At 34.8% G+C, this 23,246-nt stretch overlaps 3 protein-coding genes across 3 annotated transcripts in view; 2 read left to right on the forward strand and 1 right to left on the reverse strand.

Moving 5' to 3' along the window:
• LOC129798813 (tachykinin-like peptides receptor 99D) overlaps positions 1 to 3,746 on the forward strand; it is a 96,050-nt gene extending 92,304 nt beyond the window's left edge. Inside the window, exon 9 of the mRNA XM_055842172.1 lies at positions 2,054 to 3,746. Within this exon, the coding sequence (XP_055698147.1) occupies positions 2,054 to 2,217 (164 nt within the window). The 3' untranslated portion in view covers positions 2,218 to 3,746. The remainder of the gene's footprint in view (positions 1 to 2,053) is intronic.
• The window catches only part of LOC129798827 (uncharacterized), a 70,482-nt gene that overhangs the window by 33,533 nt on the left and 13,703 nt on the right, over positions 1 to 23,246 (forward strand). The gene's annotated exons all lie outside the window — the stretch shown is intronic.
• Positions 19,330 to 20,386, reverse strand: LOC129798831 (peptide deformylase, mitochondrial-like). The gene is made up of 2 exons (XM_055842222.1): positions 19,770 to 20,386; positions 19,330 to 19,705 (listed from the first exon to the last, which is right to left on the reverse strand). Exons 1-2 carry the CDS (start codon positions 20,199 to 20,201, stop codon positions 19,391 to 19,393), a joined length of 747 nt encoding a protein of 248 aa, XP_055698197.1. The 5' UTR covers positions 20,202 to 20,386; the 3' UTR covers positions 19,330 to 19,390.

A 23,246-nucleotide genomic window follows, 5' to 3' on the forward strand; every position in this document is an offset into this window, starting at 1 on the left:
AAGCTTGGGTGCAATTGTGGGAGTAGCTATGACACTTTTAAGAATTCGAGTGTTTGGCTGTCGGGATTTTAACTTTCGGGAGTTTCGCTTGCGGGATTTTGGATTTCCGGAATTTTGCTTTTGGGTTTTCGATGTTCAAGATTTTAGGCCATTCAGGATTTTAACTTTTCGGAATATTGAGCCATTGAAAAATTTCATCGGAATATCGATCCCTTTAGAATTTGGCTTTCAGGATTTTGACCTTTTCGGGATTTTCGAGATTAGTACTTTAGGAATCGGGTTTTTTAAGTTCAGGATTTTGACGGTCGCAATTTTGGTGTTCAGAATTTCAGCATTCGGGATTTCTGATCATTATTATTACTATTATTTATTTTATTTATTCTAATCATTATTTGATTTTATGATCATAATTATTTCAATAAAAAATGTGAATGCTAAAGCCTTGAAACAAGTAAAAAAAAAAATTATACACCCAGCTGAATTCAGATAGGGTGAAAGGAACGTCTATTGACACTTTAAGAATTCGGGTCAGCACCTATTGACACCCTACTCTTTACCATTTGGGATATGAAATTTGAACATCTCTGTTTATTGTAAAAGGTATATTACCGAAGAAACGTTATATTACTTATATTTTACTAGATGCATTAAATAATTTTCAACATTTTGACAAAAGTGTCAATAGGGGTTCCCTGTCGAACAGACGTTCCTCCGACCCTATGGTTATTTCTTTTTTTAAATTTATCCGAAAAAGAAAATCCGAAAAAGTTAAAATACCATTCCCGAAATGTTTATTTTACCCTGCAGTATTGATCCAAAATTGGTGTAAATATTATGCTTTTTAGGTGTATTAGGGGTTAAAGTTACCCCTTTTCATGTTAATTTTCCCCTAAAAAAGATGTAAAATTAACATTAAAATATGTTGATATATTTGTACACCTAAAAAGTGTTAAAATTATGAGGAAAAAAAGTAAATCGCCCCCTCGTTTTTTTCTCAGTGGGGATAGAATAGCCTAATTCAAAACCTGATCCAAATGGAAATTTTTACCAAATTCGAATGAAAACATGGAATAATAAAAAACAATACTATATTATTATCTATATCAGAATATTGTTATTTGATTATTGCGCTCTATATAAAACAAACATCTTTTTATATTGATAAGCTTTAATTTAATTTATTTGGGGTAGGTTGCGAAAAATTTATTTTTTAAAACTGCCATAAATTTAATTATTCTCTATTCCCGTGAAGATCTAAAAGACTAAAATATGTGAATTCTAGCAATTTTAGGATTTTTTTTTTTAAATTGAGTTTAGGAAACGTAAAAGCAGAGATATTAATACTACATTTTCGATAAACAAACATCCCTTTCGTATCTATGTATATAAATAGAGTTAAGTCACGTCCTGTGAAATCAATTCATTCACAATTCATTTAACTTCAATTCGCATTCAATTGTACTAAAAATTGTGATAATTTCTTGGAACTCTCAATTGTTATTATTCAAAGGGGTTCACGTTCAAAAATAACTGATTTTCCCAGGAATTTTTCCGCTAGAGTGAAAGTTCGCTGAATGTTTGACAATGAGGTTTGCATATAAAAGCAAGACCTTAAGTCTAGACCTGGCTTTTAATTAAAATTATGGGTTTAACTTGCCTTTGTCTTGAGTTTATATCACATAATAATGAATCTTCAAATATTTGGGCTTTAGCCCTTAGTTTCTACAGGCTAAGCTTATGATGTAAAATATTATTTACTCAGTAACCAAAGTAAAGTTGTTTTTGCAAATAAAATCTTTAAGAATAAGGGATGTTTTAAGGTAAATATTTAATAAACTTTAAGAATTCTTAGAAATTACTCCTTTATCCTAAAATTTTATCCAAACAATTGCTTTTTTGGGACAGAAAGTGTATTTGAAAAGGGGTTAAAAGGATATACTTAGTACGTTCAATACTATATTCAATCCATCTTGTTCAATCAATAACGCTTTCCATTTAATATTATCAAAATTCTGACCAATGTTACATGTTATATCATCCGTTATATTTTCAGGATCAATGAGGACACCTATGCAACACTCATGCACTCCTGCCACAAAGACCAGCTACGTGGCAAATACATCCGGAATGATCACACTCAATTCCCTCAATAATGATATTCCCATGACTAGAACAGGGGGCAGTCAGCGCTGGACATCTCGTCGCTCAGTTTCCTGACAATTGTCTGGAGGTAGCGAAGGGGGTGATGGTATCCCCTACAATGGTATCAGTTGCAACAACAACGAGACCACCCAGCAGACCATTCTCGACAGTCCCATCGAGTCGGCTGGCGGAACGCGCCAAAGAAGGACGTGGATATGAAAGGAGACCCGATGCTGAGCCCATCAGCATCTCCGGGAGTCCACGAAAAGACTGTGAACATGTAGATTGAATTTAATTTAAGGGAGAAGGAAGATATGTTACTGAAATCGTGATGTGAAATTAACCTGAGAGTTCACAACAGCATAAGACAGGACTATTTTCATTTTTGGATTTTAAAGATTTTTACAAAAATCTTAGGTATTCAATTTTTACAATTTCAAGATGTCTGCCGCCGTCTTACCCATTACCATCCATTGGGTAAACGGTAAAAAACTTGACTCAAATGCTAAACAAATATTTTCAAAAGTAATTTTGCATTGCTCGATATTCTTGAAACCTTAAAAGTCATACGTGTAAATTTTAATTTTGCCTAAATTAGAATTCAGCAGAGAGAAACCAATAAACTTTCTGAAAGACTAAAATGGAAGGTGTTTTGCAAAAGCAACAACCGCAAGGAAATAAATAATTTTTGATGAAACCTTCTGGTAAAACAGGAAATTAAACATCTTTTTTTAGAATTTCTCACCATAGAAATATTTTTCTTGTAAATATTAAATTGCCATATATATATTTATATTTTGAAAGTAAATGAGAAAATGTATGAAGCGAGAAAGTGTGCTAGGTAAGCATACCCTTAAATTTTTGTGTAATTGGCGAAAAAATAGGCAGAAAGCCGATGATTTTGCTGTGGACCAACCCAGGCTCAATGTTGTTTTCTTTTTTTTTCTTCTTCTTTTTTGATGAGGAAAAAGCGATTTATTTGCAATAAAATTGGGCCACAGAAAGACAAACACGCAGTGCTTGAATATAAATCACGTTAGGAGGAAGTCCTGGGATAGGATGATAAGCTCAGCTAATTGACACTATCTCTGTTCCTGTTGATGTGGTGAGAATTGAACAAGAAGTACTCTTTCACCTCGGTAGCCCTTTCCCAAAGTCATTCTTGTGGAAAGTATGGCAAAAGTCCAATGAGACATTTCAATTTCCGACTGAATGCTGATATTTTGTACATTGAAAAGTAGATGTGTATTTAGGGCATCAATAGAGATAAAATCAATGGTCCATTGATGGACGATTCAGGGGGTAAATACGAGGGTGGAAGTACAGTCACTGAAACTGTGAACCATCAGCAAAAATATCAAATAGAAAGGAGAGAGGGGGAGGGGTATCCATGTGAATTGAAATTAATCTTTCTGTGGTGGAGATGAATTGACGTGAAAAAGTGGAAATCTACATAAAATGGTGCTTAAATGATTATCGATTTAGTAATTAAACAGATATCTCCAAGATTTTGGCTCCAAAATTCTCTACCAAAAGATAATATTCTTCATGTCTTTTCACATTATGCAGAGTTGAAGAATAACTGTAGGAAAATCCTCAAGAAATAAAATTGTATAGGGGAAGTGTGCCAAATTTCGGCCAGCATCTAATTTCGGCCACTTTGAGTATAATTTCGGCCATGCAAATAAATTAATTAGAATTATGTATGTAATCTTCGAATAGTCAATGAATTCATTTTGCTTTTAAATATTTATTCATTTTAGGATGTATTAACACAAAGACCGTTAAATTTTATGTATGATTTGAATTTAAATTGCGTTGTAAAAACTCAGTGTGGAAAAAGTCTTACAAAAAATGTGATAGATCGATAGTGTTTCTAGCAGTCTTGTGATTTGTGGTGAAGTGCAGAAGGTTTTCCTTCGGTGTTATTCATGACAATTGTTGTTTTCATTAAAGATTGTTTCTGTTTATGTTAATAGTGAATCAGTCTTTAAATTTCGGGTAAAATTTCCCAGCTAGATCCTGTATTTCGCGTAAAAAAGTATATACTTTGTGAGCGTCCCTCCGGTGAGGTAATGTTGCCTATTCCGGCAACATCTTTTGCTTTCCTAAATTTCTTATTCATTTTATGTTTCTTTTTTTCAATTTCTGAGTTCTACAATGTCCAAAGAAAAAAAACCATCGCTTATAAGAAAAAGATGATGTGGAAAAGGCATTGAAAGAGTTCAGGAAGGGCAAATTGCTACGGGAATCTGCGCATAAATTTGAGATGCTACTCTTCAGGTCTTCAGGATAAATTACACGGAAGATCTCAGGGTTTGTGGGTCATATAAACGTATTAAACTAAATATTAAACTCGTTCCGTTTGACGTTTTGAAATTTTCTATGCGTTGCGTTACAAAAGATGGTCAGAAAAAAGGTGCCCGGTATTTTACACAAAGTGGCCGGAATACTACCCAAAGCAGTGTCCATATTTTTATTAATATTTCAATATTTTAGGAAGTGATTTAAAGAAAACAAAGATGATAAACTAATCTTCAAGGTTCCACACAACCCTCTTGAAAAGGAAGTAACAAAAATCAATATGAATTAAAAATGTTGCATTTCAAACTTAGGACTTCGGTGCTTATATGCAATTATGCCGAAATTTGGCACACTTACCCTAATATATTTTTGGTATTAAATTCACTAGGATTTAAAAGAAAATTCCTTCAATTACTCATCCCTAATCTTCATCTACCGTTCCTACTCTGGATTCTTCAAGAGAAATATTTCATTTCTTCAGTGGAAAATCACGTGTTTTTGCAAGGAAATTACACGTTTTCCGCTGAATTGTTCCATTAGGAAAACAGTCACAAATTTCCTCATTGTCACAGCATCTCCTCCCTCTCTCTCTCTAACCGCGTCAACCACTCTCGAAAATACGAGGTTTTATAAAGAATAATAGCATAATCCATAAAGAAGCATTTTTGTCAACTTTCAAGGAGGACGGTTATGTAGTGGCCTCAAAAATCACCAATTTTCTTTTATTTGACTTCTTTCCAAATTGCAGGGAGTAAATCATCAAATCGAAAATTGAAATAAAATTCTCATTTTCTTATGGGGAGTATAAAAATTTTACGAGAGAACTTTTACTAACAAAAATAAAACATGGTTCATTGTACTACAAATATTGGCCAGAATCATTACATACTCAACAAATTATAACGATTTAAAAATCCTTCATTCTTTTAGGACACATAACAAACAGGAGAACTTTGCAATCCTAACTAATTCTTTTAGGGTCTTATATTTTTGTCAATGAAATGTTAATAATATTTAGATAATTTTCCCAAAAAATAATTTTAAGTTACGCCTCTTTTAGGGCAGTAGGGGAAAGTGGCCTGCCTTTGAGTGCGGCAGCCTTTGAATGCTTCAATTTTTCTCTTATTTACCAAACCTAAAATTCCATTTTGTTAATCGAAGTTAATAGAAAATAGTTAATAGTATTAACTATAGTTCACAAAATAGAAAATTTGCTTTGAGAAATAAAAGAAAAATTGAATTTTTCAAAGGCTGCCGCATTGAAAGACAGTCCACTTTCCCCTACGACTATTAATGTGTAATACGGGCTTCAGACCTAAGATTTAGCCATATGGCTTAACTTCTCTAATACCTTATCAGTCAAAATATTTTGGAAAATTTTGACCTAGGATTGGATTATTAAGGGCAAATGACCTATTACATTTTGAAATATCAATAAAATCGCTTGCTGTTTAGGGTTTTGAGACCCTCGGAAACTGGGCTAAACCTCTAGTCTGAAGACGGTTCAAGGTTCCCGTTTTGTTATTTATTGTTTTTCCTCAGCATTTGGCAGATATTAATTTTATTGATCTATCTACTATTTATCTACTTTTATGGATGCTTTTAGTTTTTAAAGAATTTTCAACATAGGATACTTGTCGTAATAGGCCTAAAGGCCTAAGACCTTGGTTAGGGGGGAGTAGGTGAGGGGGGGAAACAAAAAAAGTCTCTTTTAAGAATTACAGTCAAATTCATTTGACATTTTGTAGCTCCAAATTGTTATAATCTCGCAAGGAACCTGCTAACCTATTGCAAGTATCCTCAATTGGCATATGATGGAAAGGAAGACGATGCAACCTTGTAAGTCCAGAAAAACACTGCATTGTGATTCTTCTTGTAGTAAACTTTGTTTTACTTCAAATACTTTATTTTTTGGGAACTGAGAAGATCTTAGAGACAGAGATCAATTTGCTGGACAGACCTACGGCTTAAGCCGAGAGACGGCTTAACGTAATTATAATCAAAATAATGATAAGACTAAATTCTCATCATTTTCCTACTATGCCTTTTCTCGACGAATTAGTCAAAAACTGATGAAAATTTAATTTAAGTATAAATTTAATTAAAAATTACGTTAAGTCGTATCTCAGCTTAAGTCGTTACTGTGTCCAGCACATAATGCAGTCTTCAAACCTAAGCTTTATCTTATGGGTCCCGGTCAAAATCCCGAAAGCCAAAATCCCGAAATCGAAAATCCTGAAAGTCAAAATCGCGAACGCCAAAATCCCGAATAGGCCAAAATCCCGAAAGCCAAATTCCCGAATTCTTAAAAGTGTCATAGCTACTCCCACGATTGTACCCGCGCTCGCTGGAGGCAAAGGGAAATTTTCTGTGACTTGGGAAATTATTCTAAACATTTTCTTCCACATAATTTCATCCCTTTCAGGATTTTGAACATTCGGGATTTTGACTTTCGGGATTTTGGCTTTCGGGATTCTGAACATCCGAGATTTTGGCTTTCAGAATTTTGGCCTTTTCGGGATTTTGGCATTCGGGATTTTAGCTTTCGGGATTTTGGCTGCCACCGAGTCTGAAGCCCAGAAAAGGACACAAATAGACTCAAGCTATTCCTGGAGAATATCTAGCCTGGAAAATTTAGCAGTAAAAGATTCGTAAGCTTTTCTTTGATTCTAATATTTAAAAACGGTTCTCACCGATCAGACATGGTGGATTGGATCGGCAAAGACCATCCATAAGTTCTAGAAGTAATTAAACAAATATTTTGTAAAAAATGCAGTTCTCTCGGTATTTGTTCTTAGTCTACAAAATCAATTTTCTCGTCGACTTTTTAGGATGATTTATTACTATTCATTTAACTAACTAATTAAATTCAACAAATCAATAATAAAAATCACTTTGTCAGCAAATTTTAGACTTCAAACTCCCATTTATTATTTATTCTCTAAATGACTATCCGTTCTTCATCTGAATAAGGGGTTACGTGGGTCAAAACAGACTGAAAAAGCAGTACTTTTTTCTTTTTTAAGTTATAATAAAAAATTATTTAATTCAATTTCTTGAATGTATAAAAATACAACATTTAATCAAATTATATTTCCTAAATTTTCGTTTTAAAATTTTTAAAATTCAGCTAAGACTTTTAGAGACCATTACAAGAAAAACTGACTTTAGTTATCTATCTTCAAACTTGTAGGGGGAATTTTTCAAGTTCCAACGGATGAATTTTCAAAATTTTGAAATTAAAATTTCAGAAATAGCTTTATATTGTTAAGACCTTGAATTACAAATTATATCTATTTTTTATTAATTTATCTATATTATAAGAATCTAAATGCTCAGATATAAAAAAAATGGAATACTAAAGCTCCAATTAGCTTAGGGGAAGAGCTCAAGCTTCGTACGATCTCAAGCTTCGCAAGGACTAATTTTTTCTATGTTTTTGAATAAATATGATTCTGCAATGTATATAATAAAAACTGGGCACTTTCCCCTAGTTTTTAAGATATGCGTGCGATGAGTTACATTTATTGAACATATGAAAAATTTAGTCATTACGAAGCTTGGGATCGTACGAAGCATGGGCTGGGCATTTTTCTTTTTGGTATACAAGTCTAATATTTTATACAAATATTGAACATTTTTCTTAACCTAATGATCCCTACTTCAGTCAAAAGTAAAAGAATTAAATTCGCAGAAAATGTAAGTTAAAATAAAAATTAAACAGATTTTTTTACGTTTGTCGATTAACAAGCAATTTGAAATGATAGATCACCTAAAAGATAGCCAAAATAAATTCAGATTTACGAAAGACATAAAGGCCTTTCTAACGAACACAACCTTGCTGCAATCGAATCAAATTGACCAGTTTGTCTTTCGATCTTAAAAAAGGGTTTTAAGGATAAATTCAAGATTTTTTTAAATACGGAACGAAATAAAAATCTTTCTATTTCATATACCTTCAATCAAATAAAATTTGAGTCAGTGTATCGGAAACATAAATTCAGAAAGCACCGTTTTGACGAAATGGCTTTTAAGATTTAACCGATGCGCACCTGAGTTTTAAGAGCTAAAGCGTTATAAAAAGAATTTTGCAAGATTTTCTTTTGCCCATTACATGACCCTCCTCCCTTAAATCATATATCTTGAAAATTCAACGAGGCAGCATTTGTACTCTCGGTAGTTTAAGCACATATCATCAAGGGAAGATAAATTGGAGGCAAAATATTGCTTTTATGAGACAACATTGCTGTTTTTTATGTTTACTTTTACTCAATGAATGGAATGAGTAAAATAGAATACAAAATGCAGATAGAGGCTCAAATTAAACCACCAAATATGAGCTGAAAACATTTCGAATTTGTCGTATATTTCAAGTGAATTGCAATGAAATGCTTGTGGTCAGACAAGCAAAAATTCGATAAATATTCGCAAAAAGAGCTGTGTTAAATATTTTCGCGTCAGTGAAAATTGCCATAGGATAGAAGAAAAAAAAACAAAATCTATCTCGTGCTACAAAAATGAAATAAAAAAAAAATTATACAAAATGTGTACTCTCATCTTTCAAGAAAAAAAGTAAATTAATTATAATTGTGTTCCTGCTGCGGGCAAGAAATGAAGAATTCAGTGTAATTTACCAAAGTAATAGAAATAAAAAGAAGTCCTTTTAAGTTTTACCATCATTCCTTCTTTCACTGACATACGATTATCCTCCTGGAATGTGCTGAGATTAAAATAAAGAGGATAAAAATTGTAGATAAAAGCCCACCCAATGGGATGAAGAGATTTTCACACAAATTATGCAAAATGGAAGAAAATGCAGGAAAAAATTTGTTACAGCGACTTTTCATTGTGAAAAGAAATTTATCAAAATGAAAAAAAAACAATGTGTTACTCCAGAAGAAAAAGTTTATCTAATAAATATGAAATTAGTTTTATGCAGTGAAGAAATGAAGAAAAATAAATATATGTTTTATAAATAAATATATAGTCATTTTGCTTTTTCCCCGCAAAAAAAAAACCATTGAAAAGCGAACAGGAAGTCACCTGCAGAGAGAAAATTAATTTAAAGAAATAACGAAAGGTGAGAATTGTTAATTCCCTGGATTTCCCATGGCTCCATTCACTAACAACTAAAAACCTTCACTATATCACCAAATTTTTTGCAAGAACGATACAGAAAAAACACTGTATGGAAATAATTTTGAATTGAAGTAACAACAGGAACTCATAGGAGCAGAAAAATCGGGAATCCCAATTAGTATCCAGCAAGTTGTACTTTTTCCACTCACTGAACGATAAATTTTCCCCAGGTAACCTAGGGAGAAAAAAAAAATCCCTGAATCAACCAAAAGCCAAATAACCCTCGTGTTATCAGTACAAATGGAGAATACGCATTTGGTAAACTAAACGTAAAATGATAATTTGATAGTAAAGCGCATAATTGGGAACTAGAGTATAATCCGATGGAGATAGGAGAAAAAGTTTGATCGTTTGGGAAAATGAGGCAATTTTGCCGCAATTATTGCGAAAATCGCTGCCGGCGAGAAAGTGTGCAGAAATTCCATGGTGAGCATTCTTCTACATAAAACAATCGACAGTATTTTCTTCGGAAAATTTCCTCCAACCTGCCACTTATCGAAAATTTAGGCGGGAACTGAGTTGAAACAGCACAAGTGACATATGTATCTTCTAGATATGAACACTACCCAGAGGAACAGTAGAAAGTATAGTTTTATTTATTTCATTGGTGTAGGGTAGAACGGGGATTTTGGGACAGAAACAGTTTCGGACAAGACGATTTTTCATTTATCATGATAATTATTAGGATTGAATCACTACTACACAATTGTAAACGGTTTTAATCCTTCAAAAACTAATGGGACACCGGTGTCCTAATAATAAAACTAATTTTTCATACTATTTAAAGGACAAAAAACTTACTATAGTCAAAAAAATTGTTTTTGTTTTTGGGACACCGTTGTTTTACTTGTTCTTAAGGACCTTATATCCACCAGACTTTTTTTTTTCCTTTTTATTTTTGCGCTTTATGACGTAAAATCATATTAAGAATGATGAAGGATATTATTTATTTTAAAAAGAATTTTTAAGTGTCCAAAAACGACGAATACAGTAGACTCTCGCTAATTCGGCTCTTTTAAGATCGGGCTACTTTTTAATTCGGGCAGCAGTTACATTTGAAAAAAGTTTGTTGTCATTTTTCAAGTGTGATTAAGATTATCAAATGAATCAAATATGCTCAAATTTGGCATAATTTGTCTTAGTCTTGATGTGATTTTGCGTTATTAAGGGATTTTCATGCAATTCACGATATATATGACTGTAAACTCAATATATGTATGCAGATGAATAAAAACTCGTTGCATTTCAAGCAATTTGTTGCCCGAATTTCTCCCTAGTTCGGGTGACATTTCGGACCCAAATGCCCGAATTTGAGAGAGTCTACTGTATTTGAAACATTCCGAACCAGTGTATTTTTCTCGAAACCACTCTTTCTATCACAGCTATAGCACTAAAACTAGAGTAGTTAGCTGAGATACTTTACAATCTCAGCTTTTGTGATCCGAAGTGAAAAATGACCTCGTCAGATCACGCTCAAACTTTGTATGTACACGTTTTGACACTTCTGTATCACGAATATGATGTGCGCTAAAAATCGATTCACGTGGACGTCCCGTACGTATCGTTCGTCGTATACCCACTTCTGGAGGGAAAACGGAGAGAGATATCGAGAAGCGGTTTTCGGCAAAGGTTAAATGTCGATAGAAACTCAGAAGCTGATGATGTCAGATCCATACCCCCCCCCCCCATCTTTCGAATAAAGAAAATTAAGCCCCTCCGACTTCTCTGACCTGAGCTATAAGAGGTCAAAAATTTGATTTTCAATTAGCTATATCTCCGGTTATAATTATCAGAATTTGAAAAATTATAGTGATTTGGAAACTCTCGTTAAATGATACGACTACTTGAACACTCTACATCTGATTTAATCGAAGGTCCGATTAATTGAAAACTGGATTTTCGAAAATTTGATTTCGAATATTTCGAAAAGATGATGCTTTTTCATTAAATTTCAGTATGTTGTAGTTAATGTCAATACCTTTCCAATGGTGGGTCACACTCCTCCTTCGATATTCCCTAATCTGAGCTATAATCAAAAATGTCTTGACCGGACTCAATTTTAGGTGTTTATGAATGGATTTCGATGAAATTTTAGTATAAATATTGTAGCTGAAATCGAGACCTTTCTAGTTTCTAACGATAGGTCCTATCCATCCCTTTCCAAGCCATTGTACCCCGACCCTTACTATATCCAATATTATGTCATAAACCGATTTAAATGATCTATTTTTCTTTTTGTTGGCCTTCTGCACTCAGACTATTTACTAAGTCCTCACCTAATTTATGAATTTTTACAAATATATGGCAGTCGCGACATAATGTAGTCTACCCACATGAGGAAAGTTATGTTTTTTGGGAGAAATGTCAAATAAAAAAAAATGTCAAATTCAAGATGTTAAGTTTTGTGCTAAAAAGCAGAGGCCCAATTTTTGAAACTCTCACTCGCACCCGCGAGCTCTTTAGCGGCCGAGAGAAATCCACTCGCACACCCCGTAGATTCAAATCTTTCTGTAACGACTTCTTTATAACATAAAGTACTCGTAACACGTACTCAAGAATTTCTGGGGTGTGCGAGTCAATTTCTCTCGGCCACTAAAGAGCTCGCGGATGCGAGTGAGAATTTCAAAAATTGGTCCTCAGTATTTGCGGGTAGTGCTACATTAGGACTATAACATGAGAAAAAATTAAGTTGTATAGAATTTCCATTCTATAAGACCTCTTAAAAATAAGAGACAAAAGACAGACGGTTGGATTTTGAACATGCATGGAGGGAGAGAGAAAGAGGAAAAAGTGGTGAATGAGATCAGCTGGAAAGAAAGTAGGGGAATAAGGGGAACGAGTATGGGCATTACGTAAGACTTGATTTTGCAAAGAGACGTGAGGAGAGAAAAGTTATAAGTTTATTTTGTGAATTATAAATTAAATATTAGTTCAAACTACAGAAAAATTTACGTGACGTAGAGTTAAACGTGTTCAGTGAAATCTAAGAGGAGAATACTTGTAAATAAAATAATTGGTGAAGGTGAAAAGTGTGTTTCACTGCCTCAGTGGATTTGGAGAAGGGCATTTGGCGGTCATCGAGGAAACGTCTTCTGGAAAATCCAGCCGCCTACGTTCCGGATCACTGTTGAAGACATTTACTAAAGGAATATATATTTCCAGGTACGTGAATATCACAAACGGTAGAAGGAAGCCCAAGAAACACACAGTCCCTGACAGATTTATAACACCACAATATATTTATAGGTAATTCTCCACAAAGTAAAGCACGCCATTTTGCTAAAATAACCTACAGAGAACATGGATCATCGAAAACCACCTGTGAAAATCGAAGAATAGCATCGAGTGAATTTTACCCATTTCGGCCGCCGAGGACAGTTTGCTTGACGCGATTCTTTACAGTTGTAATTGTAAGCTCCCTAAGTTGCACGTTTTTTTTTAGGACATTTTTTTGAGGACTCCCTCAAAAGAAATTTTCATACAAAGTATCTAAATCTAAATGTTTGGATATTTTACTAAAAGAGACTTTAACATTCGCAATTCGCAGCATAAAATTATCTCTAATAAGAGGAATAATTTCTAAAATTCTTAATCCAACTAAAAAAAAACTATTCTTCATCATCTAAGTAAATTTCTATCACTGAAGAAAACGCAGACCGTATCAAAAAATGAAGAATATTAATGACCATAGGATTTTCTTCATAGTAAAACTACTTTTCCCTTGACCGGAAGGTTGAATAAGATTTTTTTCACTTACCTCGGGCCTGGTTGATCATCTGCTACTGCCACTGGAGTCTACAAGAAAGAAAAAAGAGCATTATAAGCATTAGAAGTTTCCCGGAAATTCGATCTAATATTATCAAAGGAATTCTTTAAGAAATCACAATTATTTTTCAAAGATAAATAGAATTTCTTGGGGACTCACCAGGCCTATTGGAGATCCTCGCTGGAGATGATGGGGAATTCCCACCAACAGCTCCCGATGATCCTGGTTCTGCTCCTTCTTGATGGTACTCAACAGCGATCTCCAAGCACTCTTTTATGCACATTACACTAAACTTGATTAAACTGGCTTTTACATTTGAGACATATGTTTTCCGGAGACCACGAAATACTACTATTGGAGCCTCAGGAGGGCGTGAAGATGGAGGGTATCTCTTTTACGTCCTTCGCGACGAGTTCCACTAACCTCACTTTGATTTATTCATATTCCCGGAAAACCCGCAAAAGGTGCTTACTTTTCTTATTTGGGAACAATTAAGAGCACTCAGGATTGCTTTTTTAATCACAAATACACTACACTTTTCCCTGAGATCCAAAGACATCCATTCACAACAGAATTTTCCGAGGAAAACTGCAATTTGTTCACATAGAGACACTTTGCACTCTTTTCACTGAAACACTTTATTCTTTGCTCTTATCACCATTTCCCCCGCAGAAAACACTGAACCCCCACATGCATGAGATGCCCAAGGAAACCCACTCACGCGAATGCTATTGAAAATACTGGGAAAATCCGCGGGAAAGCCACGAAAAAGCTTCTAAAAGCTTTTCACGCAGCGAAACAGTGAAAAAATGAAGATGGCTCAACGCACAACAGAAGGGGAAGAGCACCGTTAACATTTATTATGCTTCCTCAAACTCGAAACCATTCAAAGCCGGTTTGGGGTCTCTTTGAAAAATGATTAACAAAAAACTGCGCGTAAAATTTTTGTTATTCACACACAAATTATTTTTTCTCTACAAAATAGCAATATCTCTTCGACCCTTCCAGATTTTTTTCACTGCACTGGTGAAATATACTTAAAAACCTTACAAATGTAATTTTTTATATGTTTCATGTGTTTCATAAATTTTCTTGCTTAATTTCCACGAAAATGCGCCCAATAGATTTTGTGAATGTGAATTACAGTGTGAAATCTAATTACCGTGTGCAAAAATAAAATTTTACACAATTTTTGTTATTCCATTTTTCAAAGGGATCCAAACCGGCTTTGAACGGTTTCGAGATCGAGGAAGCACAAAATAAACACAATGGTGCCCTTTCCCTTCCCCTTTCGATGCGCCATCTACATTTTTTGACTTTAGTTTCACTATGTGAGTGTGAGAAGCTTGGAAGCTTTTTCGAGTCTCTCTCTCGCGTTTTTCTACTCTTTTCTGTTTTTTTTTTCACGCGGGTTTTTCCTAGTTTTTCAGTGGCATTCGTGAACGTGAGTGGGGATCCTTAGGCATCTCATGTATGTGAAGCATTAGTGGTAGTTTCTACGGAGAAAAAAAAGTAGTGAGTGAGTTCAAGAAATAAAGTGTTTCAGTGAAAAGAGTGCAAGTGTTTTTTGTGAATAAATTGCAGTTTTCCTCGGAAAATTCTGTAGTGGATGGGTTTGTGGGGATCTCAGAAAAATGTGTAGCGTATTTTTGACTAAAACACTGATTAACTGACTAAAGCAAGTACCTTTGCTGACTTTCCGGGAGCGAATAATCAAAGTGAGGTTAGAGGAACTCGGCGCGAAAGGACGTAAAAGAGATACCCTCCACCTTCACGCCCTTATCCACACGCTTCTAAGGCTCCAAAAGTAGTATTTCTTGGTCTCCGGAAGCATTTGTCTCAAATGTAAAAGCCAATTTAATCAAGTTCGTGCATAAAAGAGTGCGTGGAGATCGCTGTTGAGTACCATCAAGGAGGAGCAGAACCAGGATCATCGGGAGCTGTTGGTGGGAATTCCCCAGCATCTCCAGCGAGGATCTCCAGAAGGCCTGGTGAGTCCCAAGAGATTCTATTTATCCTTGAAAAATAATTGCGATTTCTTGCTTTGATACTTTTGTTTTGGATCGGTTTTCCGGGAAACGTATAAATGCTCTTTCTCTTTCTTGCAGACTCCAGTGGCAGTAGCAGATGATCAACCGGGCCCGAGGTAAGTGAGCAAAATCTTATTAAACCTTCCGGTCAGGGGAAAAATAGTTTCATTATGATGAAAATGCTCTTGGGGATAAAGCAGGGCCTCCGTATCTCAATCATTTTATATGGAGCAGAATGAAGCTCTTTCGAATTCCGAATACAGTAGACTCTCGCAAATTCGGCTCTTTTAAGATCGGGCTACTTTTTAATTCGGGCATACGGTTGGTTTGTTGTCATTTTTCAAGTTTGATTATGGTTATCAAATGAATCAAATATGCTCAAATTTAGCATGGTTTGTCTTAGTTTTGATGTGATTTTGCATTATTGAGGGATTTTCATGCAATTTACGATATATATCAGTGTGTAAACTCAATATCTATATGCACATGTCGCCCGAATTTCTGTCTAATTCGGCTGACATTTCGGTCCTATATGCCCGAATTTGAGAGAGTCTACTGTATAAGGCACAAGGGGCACAAGTAGCGCCAACGGATAAAAGCTAGTGATAAGCCTAGATCAGCTTATAGAAGTGTGATTCCTTCATTGCAAATTTGGATTGTGGCAAACCCGAACAATATTTATTCATAAATAATGCAAATTTCGTTTAATAATTCTTAAAGTGTATGAAGCATATTACCGTTATTAATAAGGAAAATTGGATGAAAAACGCATAAACGCATCTGAAATACTTTAAAGTCGATTTTCTCGGAAACTATGAGAGATAGAGGCCTCAACTTTACATTAATTGAGAACCTCTGTCAGCGACCCGAGAAAATCGCGCCCCGCGAAAATCCGCGAAATAATTCGCGCCCTGCAAAAATCAGGAAAAAAAATTTGCGCCCCGCGAAAATCATCTAAAAAATTCGTGCCCCGCGAAAATTCGCGAAAAAATACACGACCCACGAAAAATTACGCGCCCCCTCGAAAATTCGCGAAAAAATACGCGACTTGCGAAACTCCGCGAAAAATTACGCGCCCCGCGAAAATCCGCGAAAAATTTCACGCCTCGCGAAGATCCGCGAAAGACATCGCGGATCGTGAATTGTATATGCCACCTTACAAATCTTCGAATATAGACTCACTATGTAGAAAGAGAGAGAAAGAGAGAGAGTGCTATATATATATGGAAAAGCTTGTCCAACGCTACTTCTCCCGCTTTTTTCCCGCCTGACGCTATTAGCAAATTTTTTTTAAAAATTGAAATCTTTAAAGTTAAATATCTCAAGAACCGTTCGACGAATGCCTTGCTTTTTTTTAATTTGGTCTAAATTTTCTGGACTAAACGTAAATATAAAAAATTCAAAATTGCATACCTAGATTTCGAGATAAACTACAAAACGTGATTTTTAACCGGTTTAGAACCGGTTTTTCAAAAAACTAATAGCACAGAAATCGTCGTACGCGCGCGTAGATATATTAAAAAAATGAAGATATCTCTATCCAATCCAGAGATATTACGTACTACGGACGGCCGGACGGCAGCCGGACCCGAAATTGCCGGCTTATGATTTTCGGCATCAGGGATGTTCAAAACATATACCCCGTGAATTTCATCTTGATCGGAGCACTTTGAGAAAATCCGAAGATTGCAATAGGTGTGATTAGAAGGAATCACACCTAATTTGCGTCGAGCCAATGTTATTAGGTGAGATTCTTAACAATCTCACCTACTATAATCCTAACAAAATTTCATGTCGTCCGATCGACCTCAAACTTGGCCAAACCTCAAACCTCAAACTTGGCAGCCGTTGATTATACCTATCAAACAAAAAAAACCTTAAGTCGATCTAAAACCCCTGACCCGAGCTATAAGGGGTCAAAGTTCGAACATTGACCGGCCTCTATCTCCGGTTCTAATTAACATAGCGACCTAAATTTTACCTTTTTGGTTTCGTCTCGATGAGCACTTTCAGATGGAAGTTCAAAAAGTCACCACAGGTGGCGCTGTGATAGCGTCAAAATTCATCGAAATTCAAAGTCACTTTTCTCAAAAACGGCATTGTGCAAGTTAATGAAATTTTAGTATGTTGTAGTCCAGTCTAGGACGTTTCCAAAATGGTGCAAATGTGCGCTGTGGTTAAAACAGAACCGGAGATATGAGGGGTCAAAGTTCACAAAATTCAAAAAATCATATCTCCGGTTCTATGTGACCGATTTTGATGAATGAGGGCTTAAACGAAAGATCTCACCAAATGCTACAACTTTCTAAAATATTTGAACTTCGTGGAACCAACACCAGGGGCGCCACAGTCGAAAAACCATTTTCAATATCACATAACCTCAATTATCTCGATTGTCGCTGAACCGATTTTGATGATTACTTCGACATAATTGTAGAGGACATTTGTCTCTACATTTCGTCCATACATCATTTTCCGCTCAGACTACGCTATCACTCTGATTTTGCCGTTTAAGTGTGAAAAAATCGATTTTTCCCATAATAACGCTTTGAAATAACTCAGATGCCAATTTGACTGCCTCTACTCCACCAAGACACTTAAAATAGGATTTTAAATGGAAAGTCCCACAAAATACAACAATTCTTTGATATAGTTGAAGTTCAACAAATCACTACTTGGGGCACTCTGGATGAAAAAACAAGTTAAGAAACAAAAAACCTCGCTTATCTTGGCTTCTGAGTAATCGATGAGATCATGTTCCATAGGAAAATTATAGAGTACATTCTGGTCTACATTTCACCCATATATTACTTTTGTGTCAGTTCATCCAAATCCTTGATATTTTGGTTTAAATACAAAATTTGTATAATTTCACGAATTTGATTCAAGATAACTGAATGGCGATTCACAATTTCAGCTCTAAATCGAATTTGCATGCACTCCGACTTAGCTCACGTTAAGAATCTCACCTACATAAGCCGGTTAGGATTATCTGTCCCTTTATTTTGACCACCGATTCTTAATGCTTCCGGCAGACCTTTCAGAACGGGAAAATTTCACGAAGTCAAAATTCTGATTCCTTTCTTTGGCACATGGTTTGCATAATGCCTATCTCATTCTTTCGCACTCTTCCTCTTCTTTTAAACATCACTCCAAATTTATTTTAGCTCAATCGAATTTGATATGCGAAAGAATGAGATAGACATATGCAAACGTATGAGAAAGAAGGAATGTAAATTTTGATTTCTCATAAAATTTTCCTGATCTAAAAGGTATGCCAGAGCCATTAGCCCCAGAATTCAGATCGCAATCGAATTTTCACGCATTCCGAGTTGCACGCATTTCGAGGTCGCCTGGAGGAATCTTGGCTACCATAAGCTTATCTGGCCTTATCATTGGTTTTTCTAATTTCGGGTCCATTTATGTTTATTTTTTTAATCGTCCAGCCTTGGTATGGATTGAATTTTGTTTAACTCATCCAAAAACAAAGAAAAAAGCCATTTTAGTCAATTAAAATTCTGCCATTTTTTTAACATTTTATCTTTGATCTCAAATCTATAAAGTCATCAACTCTGCATGAAGTTAAATTTTGGGTTTGGGAACTCCTGAATTTCCCTGCAAGCAGTTTTCCCCGTATAAAAACGCCCTAGGAAAAAGAGAGATAGCGATTTTTCTGGCGTGTGTACTCATCAGCAAAACCAGAAAAACATCCCACCCCTCACATGGATACCTGGGAATGGGAAAATTTTCTCCTGGCACGCACTCACAACTTTTACTCGTTCTTGTGACCCCCATTTTTTTGCGTGCCACAAACTCCCGCAATCATTTGAAATCATTTTATTTTTGCCAAGAATGCTCCGTGATTGACGTCCTTGCCGTGTTGCCACATTGTCTTTTGTCCTGAGAGTTTGCTCGATCAATCATCTTCCGGCAGGCAATTAAAGAACATTTAGAGAACTTTAGCAATTTTATTTAGACTTAGGGCGCTTCTATAAGAACAATTTTGGCGCTATTTGGAGTAATATCGGAGTTCGACTCGACCTTCCCGGGCATTTATCATTTCCCAGCAATTGAGCTGCAGAGTTTTTCTGTCCATGACATCCACGAAAATCGTCCCTTCCAGGTGGTCCATCTCGTGTTGGGCAATCCTGGCATTCCATCCATTCAGCTTTACTGTCTTCCGTGCACCATTTTCATCGAATCCTGAAAGTTCTACCCCATTGTACCTGGTCACATTCGCTGTAAAACCTGTCATGCTGCCACATCCTTCGGGAAAAGTGTTCTTGGAAAAATCCGTGACTTTCAGCTCAGGATTCACCAGTACCTGTGGGTGAAATGGTGATAAATTCTCCTGGTTGAAAGATTAATTTGGCACCATTTGCCCCCACCGTAAGTGGTAGAAGTTGCATGTTTCTCGTCTTTGCCACTTCGTTGGTGTAATTCTCCAGAACAGCCTTGGGGAATTCCATGGCGATGACACGAAGAGGTATTCCCACCTGGGGAGCAGCCACTCCGACTAATTTGAATGACTTCATAGCAGAAATCATGCGCTCAAATAGAAATTTCATTGCCGGACTTGAAACCTCTTCCACAGGCAAACTTCCGGCCTTTTGCCTCAGAATCGGATCTCCAATTTGAGTAATGTGCTTGTAGGGTGGCTCCACTGTTTTTGGCACCCAGATTTTAGGCATAAAATCCTTCAGAGACTTGCATTTCCCTGAACAAATGTACAATCTTCTCCGGGAAAAATGTAAACAATCCGGTGAGGTTATGTTGAAAAAGCTTCTTGAACTTTTCGCTCTCAGCAATGCACCACGCATTGTTTTTAGAGTATTATTGCACAAAAAGGTACTTGATTAGTTCTATTACTGATTTTCTGACACTTTTCACTTTACAATTCAGGTTTTCTTTGTGTAAAACACCGCGGAAAATTGGTCAAAAATTCACTCTCTCTTGACTATTTTTTTTTTGCTGCATGAAAGTTTCCGAATTCCGAAACATTTTCATGGACATTTGAAGAGTTTCTTCGGATTTCCAAAATGGCGTTAAAGGGTTTACTTTCCCACCATTTTTTGAATTAACGGAATTTTGCTATGCTGGATCAATTCGGATCAAAATTTGATCAAAAACTTCAATACACGCTAGTGATAAGCCTAAATCAGCTTATTGTAGGTGAGATTCTTAACGTGAGCTAACTCGGAATGCAAGCAAATTCGATTTAGAGCTGAAGTTGGGAGACGCCATTCAGTTATCTTGAATAAAATTCGTGAAATTATACAAATTTTGTATTTAAACCAAAATATCAAGGATTTGGATGGAGTGACAGAAAAGTGATATATGGGTGAAATGTAAACTAGAATATTCTCTATAATTTTTCCCTAGAACTTGATCTCATCGATTCATCACAAGCCGAGATAATCGAGGCTGTTTGTTTCTGAACTCGTTTTTTCGATGGCCCTGAATACTGAAGTAATTATAAATTAAATGAGTGAATAAACAATTAAATAACATTGTTATAAGCTTTTATTTATTCATCGCGACTCCTCTTAACACTTAAATGACTGCACCGGAATTTTTGGCAAATTTCTCTTTTTAATATAATATTTTACTACAGTAAAAAAGAACTTAAAAAAAACCCTTTGCATTTATACTAATTCAATTATAAATACATATTTATACGTATATAGATTTTCTCATTTTCTTGTGGTTTTGTATAAATTTTCTGAAAATTGTCAAATAATGCGAAAGTGAATTTTCAGAGATTTTTGTAACATAAAGCCAAATACCAGTTAATTTTTCTTTTTTTAAGTAATTTGACAAGGATTATCTTCAATATTTTCTCATTTTTTTTGTTTTTTTTTTGTGATTTTTCAAATCAATTTTCGATCTGCAAGGCATATTAAATGTTATGAAGGTTACGAGTTTTCGCCAAGGAAAGTTTTCTTAGCGGCTAATTAGTTATTGTTTTCGGATTTGACGAGTATTTTTGTAACGAGAACCTCGACAAATATTCATGATAGTTTCGCAATGTTTGATAATCATTTCGAACTTCCGCTATTTTAATGACAGTTTGAGGATTTTTTTATTTTTCGATTATTACAGAATTATTTCAGAATTCGGTTTTATCTCTATAAGAACACATATAAGAACTATAGTCAATTTAAGAAAAATACAAAGAACATTGAAAATTTTAAATTTAGTAGATACTGATATACATACAATCACTCAAGAGTAAAATTCTAAATTGATATATGTTTTTCTCGGAAAATTCTAGACATTATCCGTTTTATTTTCTATTTTACATGGAGTATTTGAAGGAATTTTCTCGAATAAAAACTTTATTAACCTAAAGAAAAGAGTTTCAAATATTGTAATTAGTTTTTCAATAGAGAAGTAACAATTTTTCTTAGATTGCATGTCGAATAAAAAAGGATAATATAGATGCAAATTTAAAGAATCTCACTCAATTTATCTTTTTCCTAATTTAAGGAGGAACACGTACATATAAAAAAAATGTTTTGTTGACTTTTGAGATCTAACAATTTCAACTTAATAAAAAAGACCTTGTTCCTGATAAACTCCCTATAAATTATGCGATCTTTTTTCTCCAGTTTTACTTAAAACAAAAATTAAGAGTTTTAAAGAGTTCATGCCCAAGTAAACTTCTAAAAATGTGTTCAATTTCACATTTATTAAGAATATAAATAGATTATTCGAAGATCTAATCATTAAATGGCTACAACCGTTTTCTTATTCACGAGAGCTGAAACAAAATAAAACTAAAATAATAAACAATTTGGAAAATGATTGGTATCAAACTAAAAAAAAAATAAACAAATAAAAACAGATAATAAAAAAAGCTCGAAATGCCTGGACAGTTTATAAAGAAAAAAACTTAATTGAAATTTATAATAAATATACGGAAATTGTATTTAATAATTGAAATAATCATTTAAAAATCATTTAAAACTTTAAAAAATGCGATATTTTAATTTATTTGCTTATTTTCTATGTAAATTAATCAAACTCACACCGGGAATACCCACAAAATGAAAGTTGATCGTCAAATGCAGATCATGGTGTTCACATGCTCTGGGTTATGTGAAGTGGTAGTAAAAAATCCCTTTGTCCCGATTTATCCCAAGTATCTCCATACCTGAACTAGGGGACAAACATCCCAGAAACACAGTGTGAAGCTATAGAAGGAATAAATTCGAATCCAGGTCATAATCCGTGTTGTTAAATTTCCATCAATTATAACTGACTGAACACTTTCTAATATTTTTTGTTTGATAGGCATATTCTGCGGCTACAACATACTGAAATTTTAGCTCAATAAACAAAGGAATTTTTGAGTTATTCAACTTAAAAAATTGAAGTTAGCTGCAGTTTTATAAACTTCCGATGTTAGAAGAGGAAGTGATATTTCATGAGAACTTTGTAAAACTCTCTCACTTTTTAAATTCTGACAATTAGAACCGGAGTTATGGCCATTTTAAGAATTTTTTTTGGATCCTTAATTTTGGTATTAATCAAATGATCTAAAGCCGAGCTATAACATACTAAAATTTGAGAATGATCGATGCAATAGGAGCGGAGCTATTGAGAAAACAATAAAAGGGGGTATTCCATATGGCGGAAGAAGGGGTGGGGGGGGGTGGGAGACAATGAAGCCGCATGTCGATATCTTCCTTAGTTCGGGAGCTATTAAACTACAAAGAGCGACCGTTCGGCCAGGAACGTTACTTACCTACCCATATATTCATGATCAGGAAGTGGCGAAACACATTTTGGCAAGGTTTGGGGCCGATCGGAAGATATGAAATTTTGGTAGGATTATAGTAGGTAAGATTGTTAAGAATCTC

The sequence above is a fragment of the Phlebotomus papatasi genome, chromosome 1 (assembly GCF_024763615.1).
Source record: "Phlebotomus papatasi isolate M1 chromosome 1, Ppap_2.1, whole genome shotgun sequence".
Classification (NCBI taxonomy): domain Eukaryota; kingdom Metazoa; phylum Arthropoda; class Insecta; order Diptera; family Psychodidae; genus Phlebotomus; species Phlebotomus papatasi.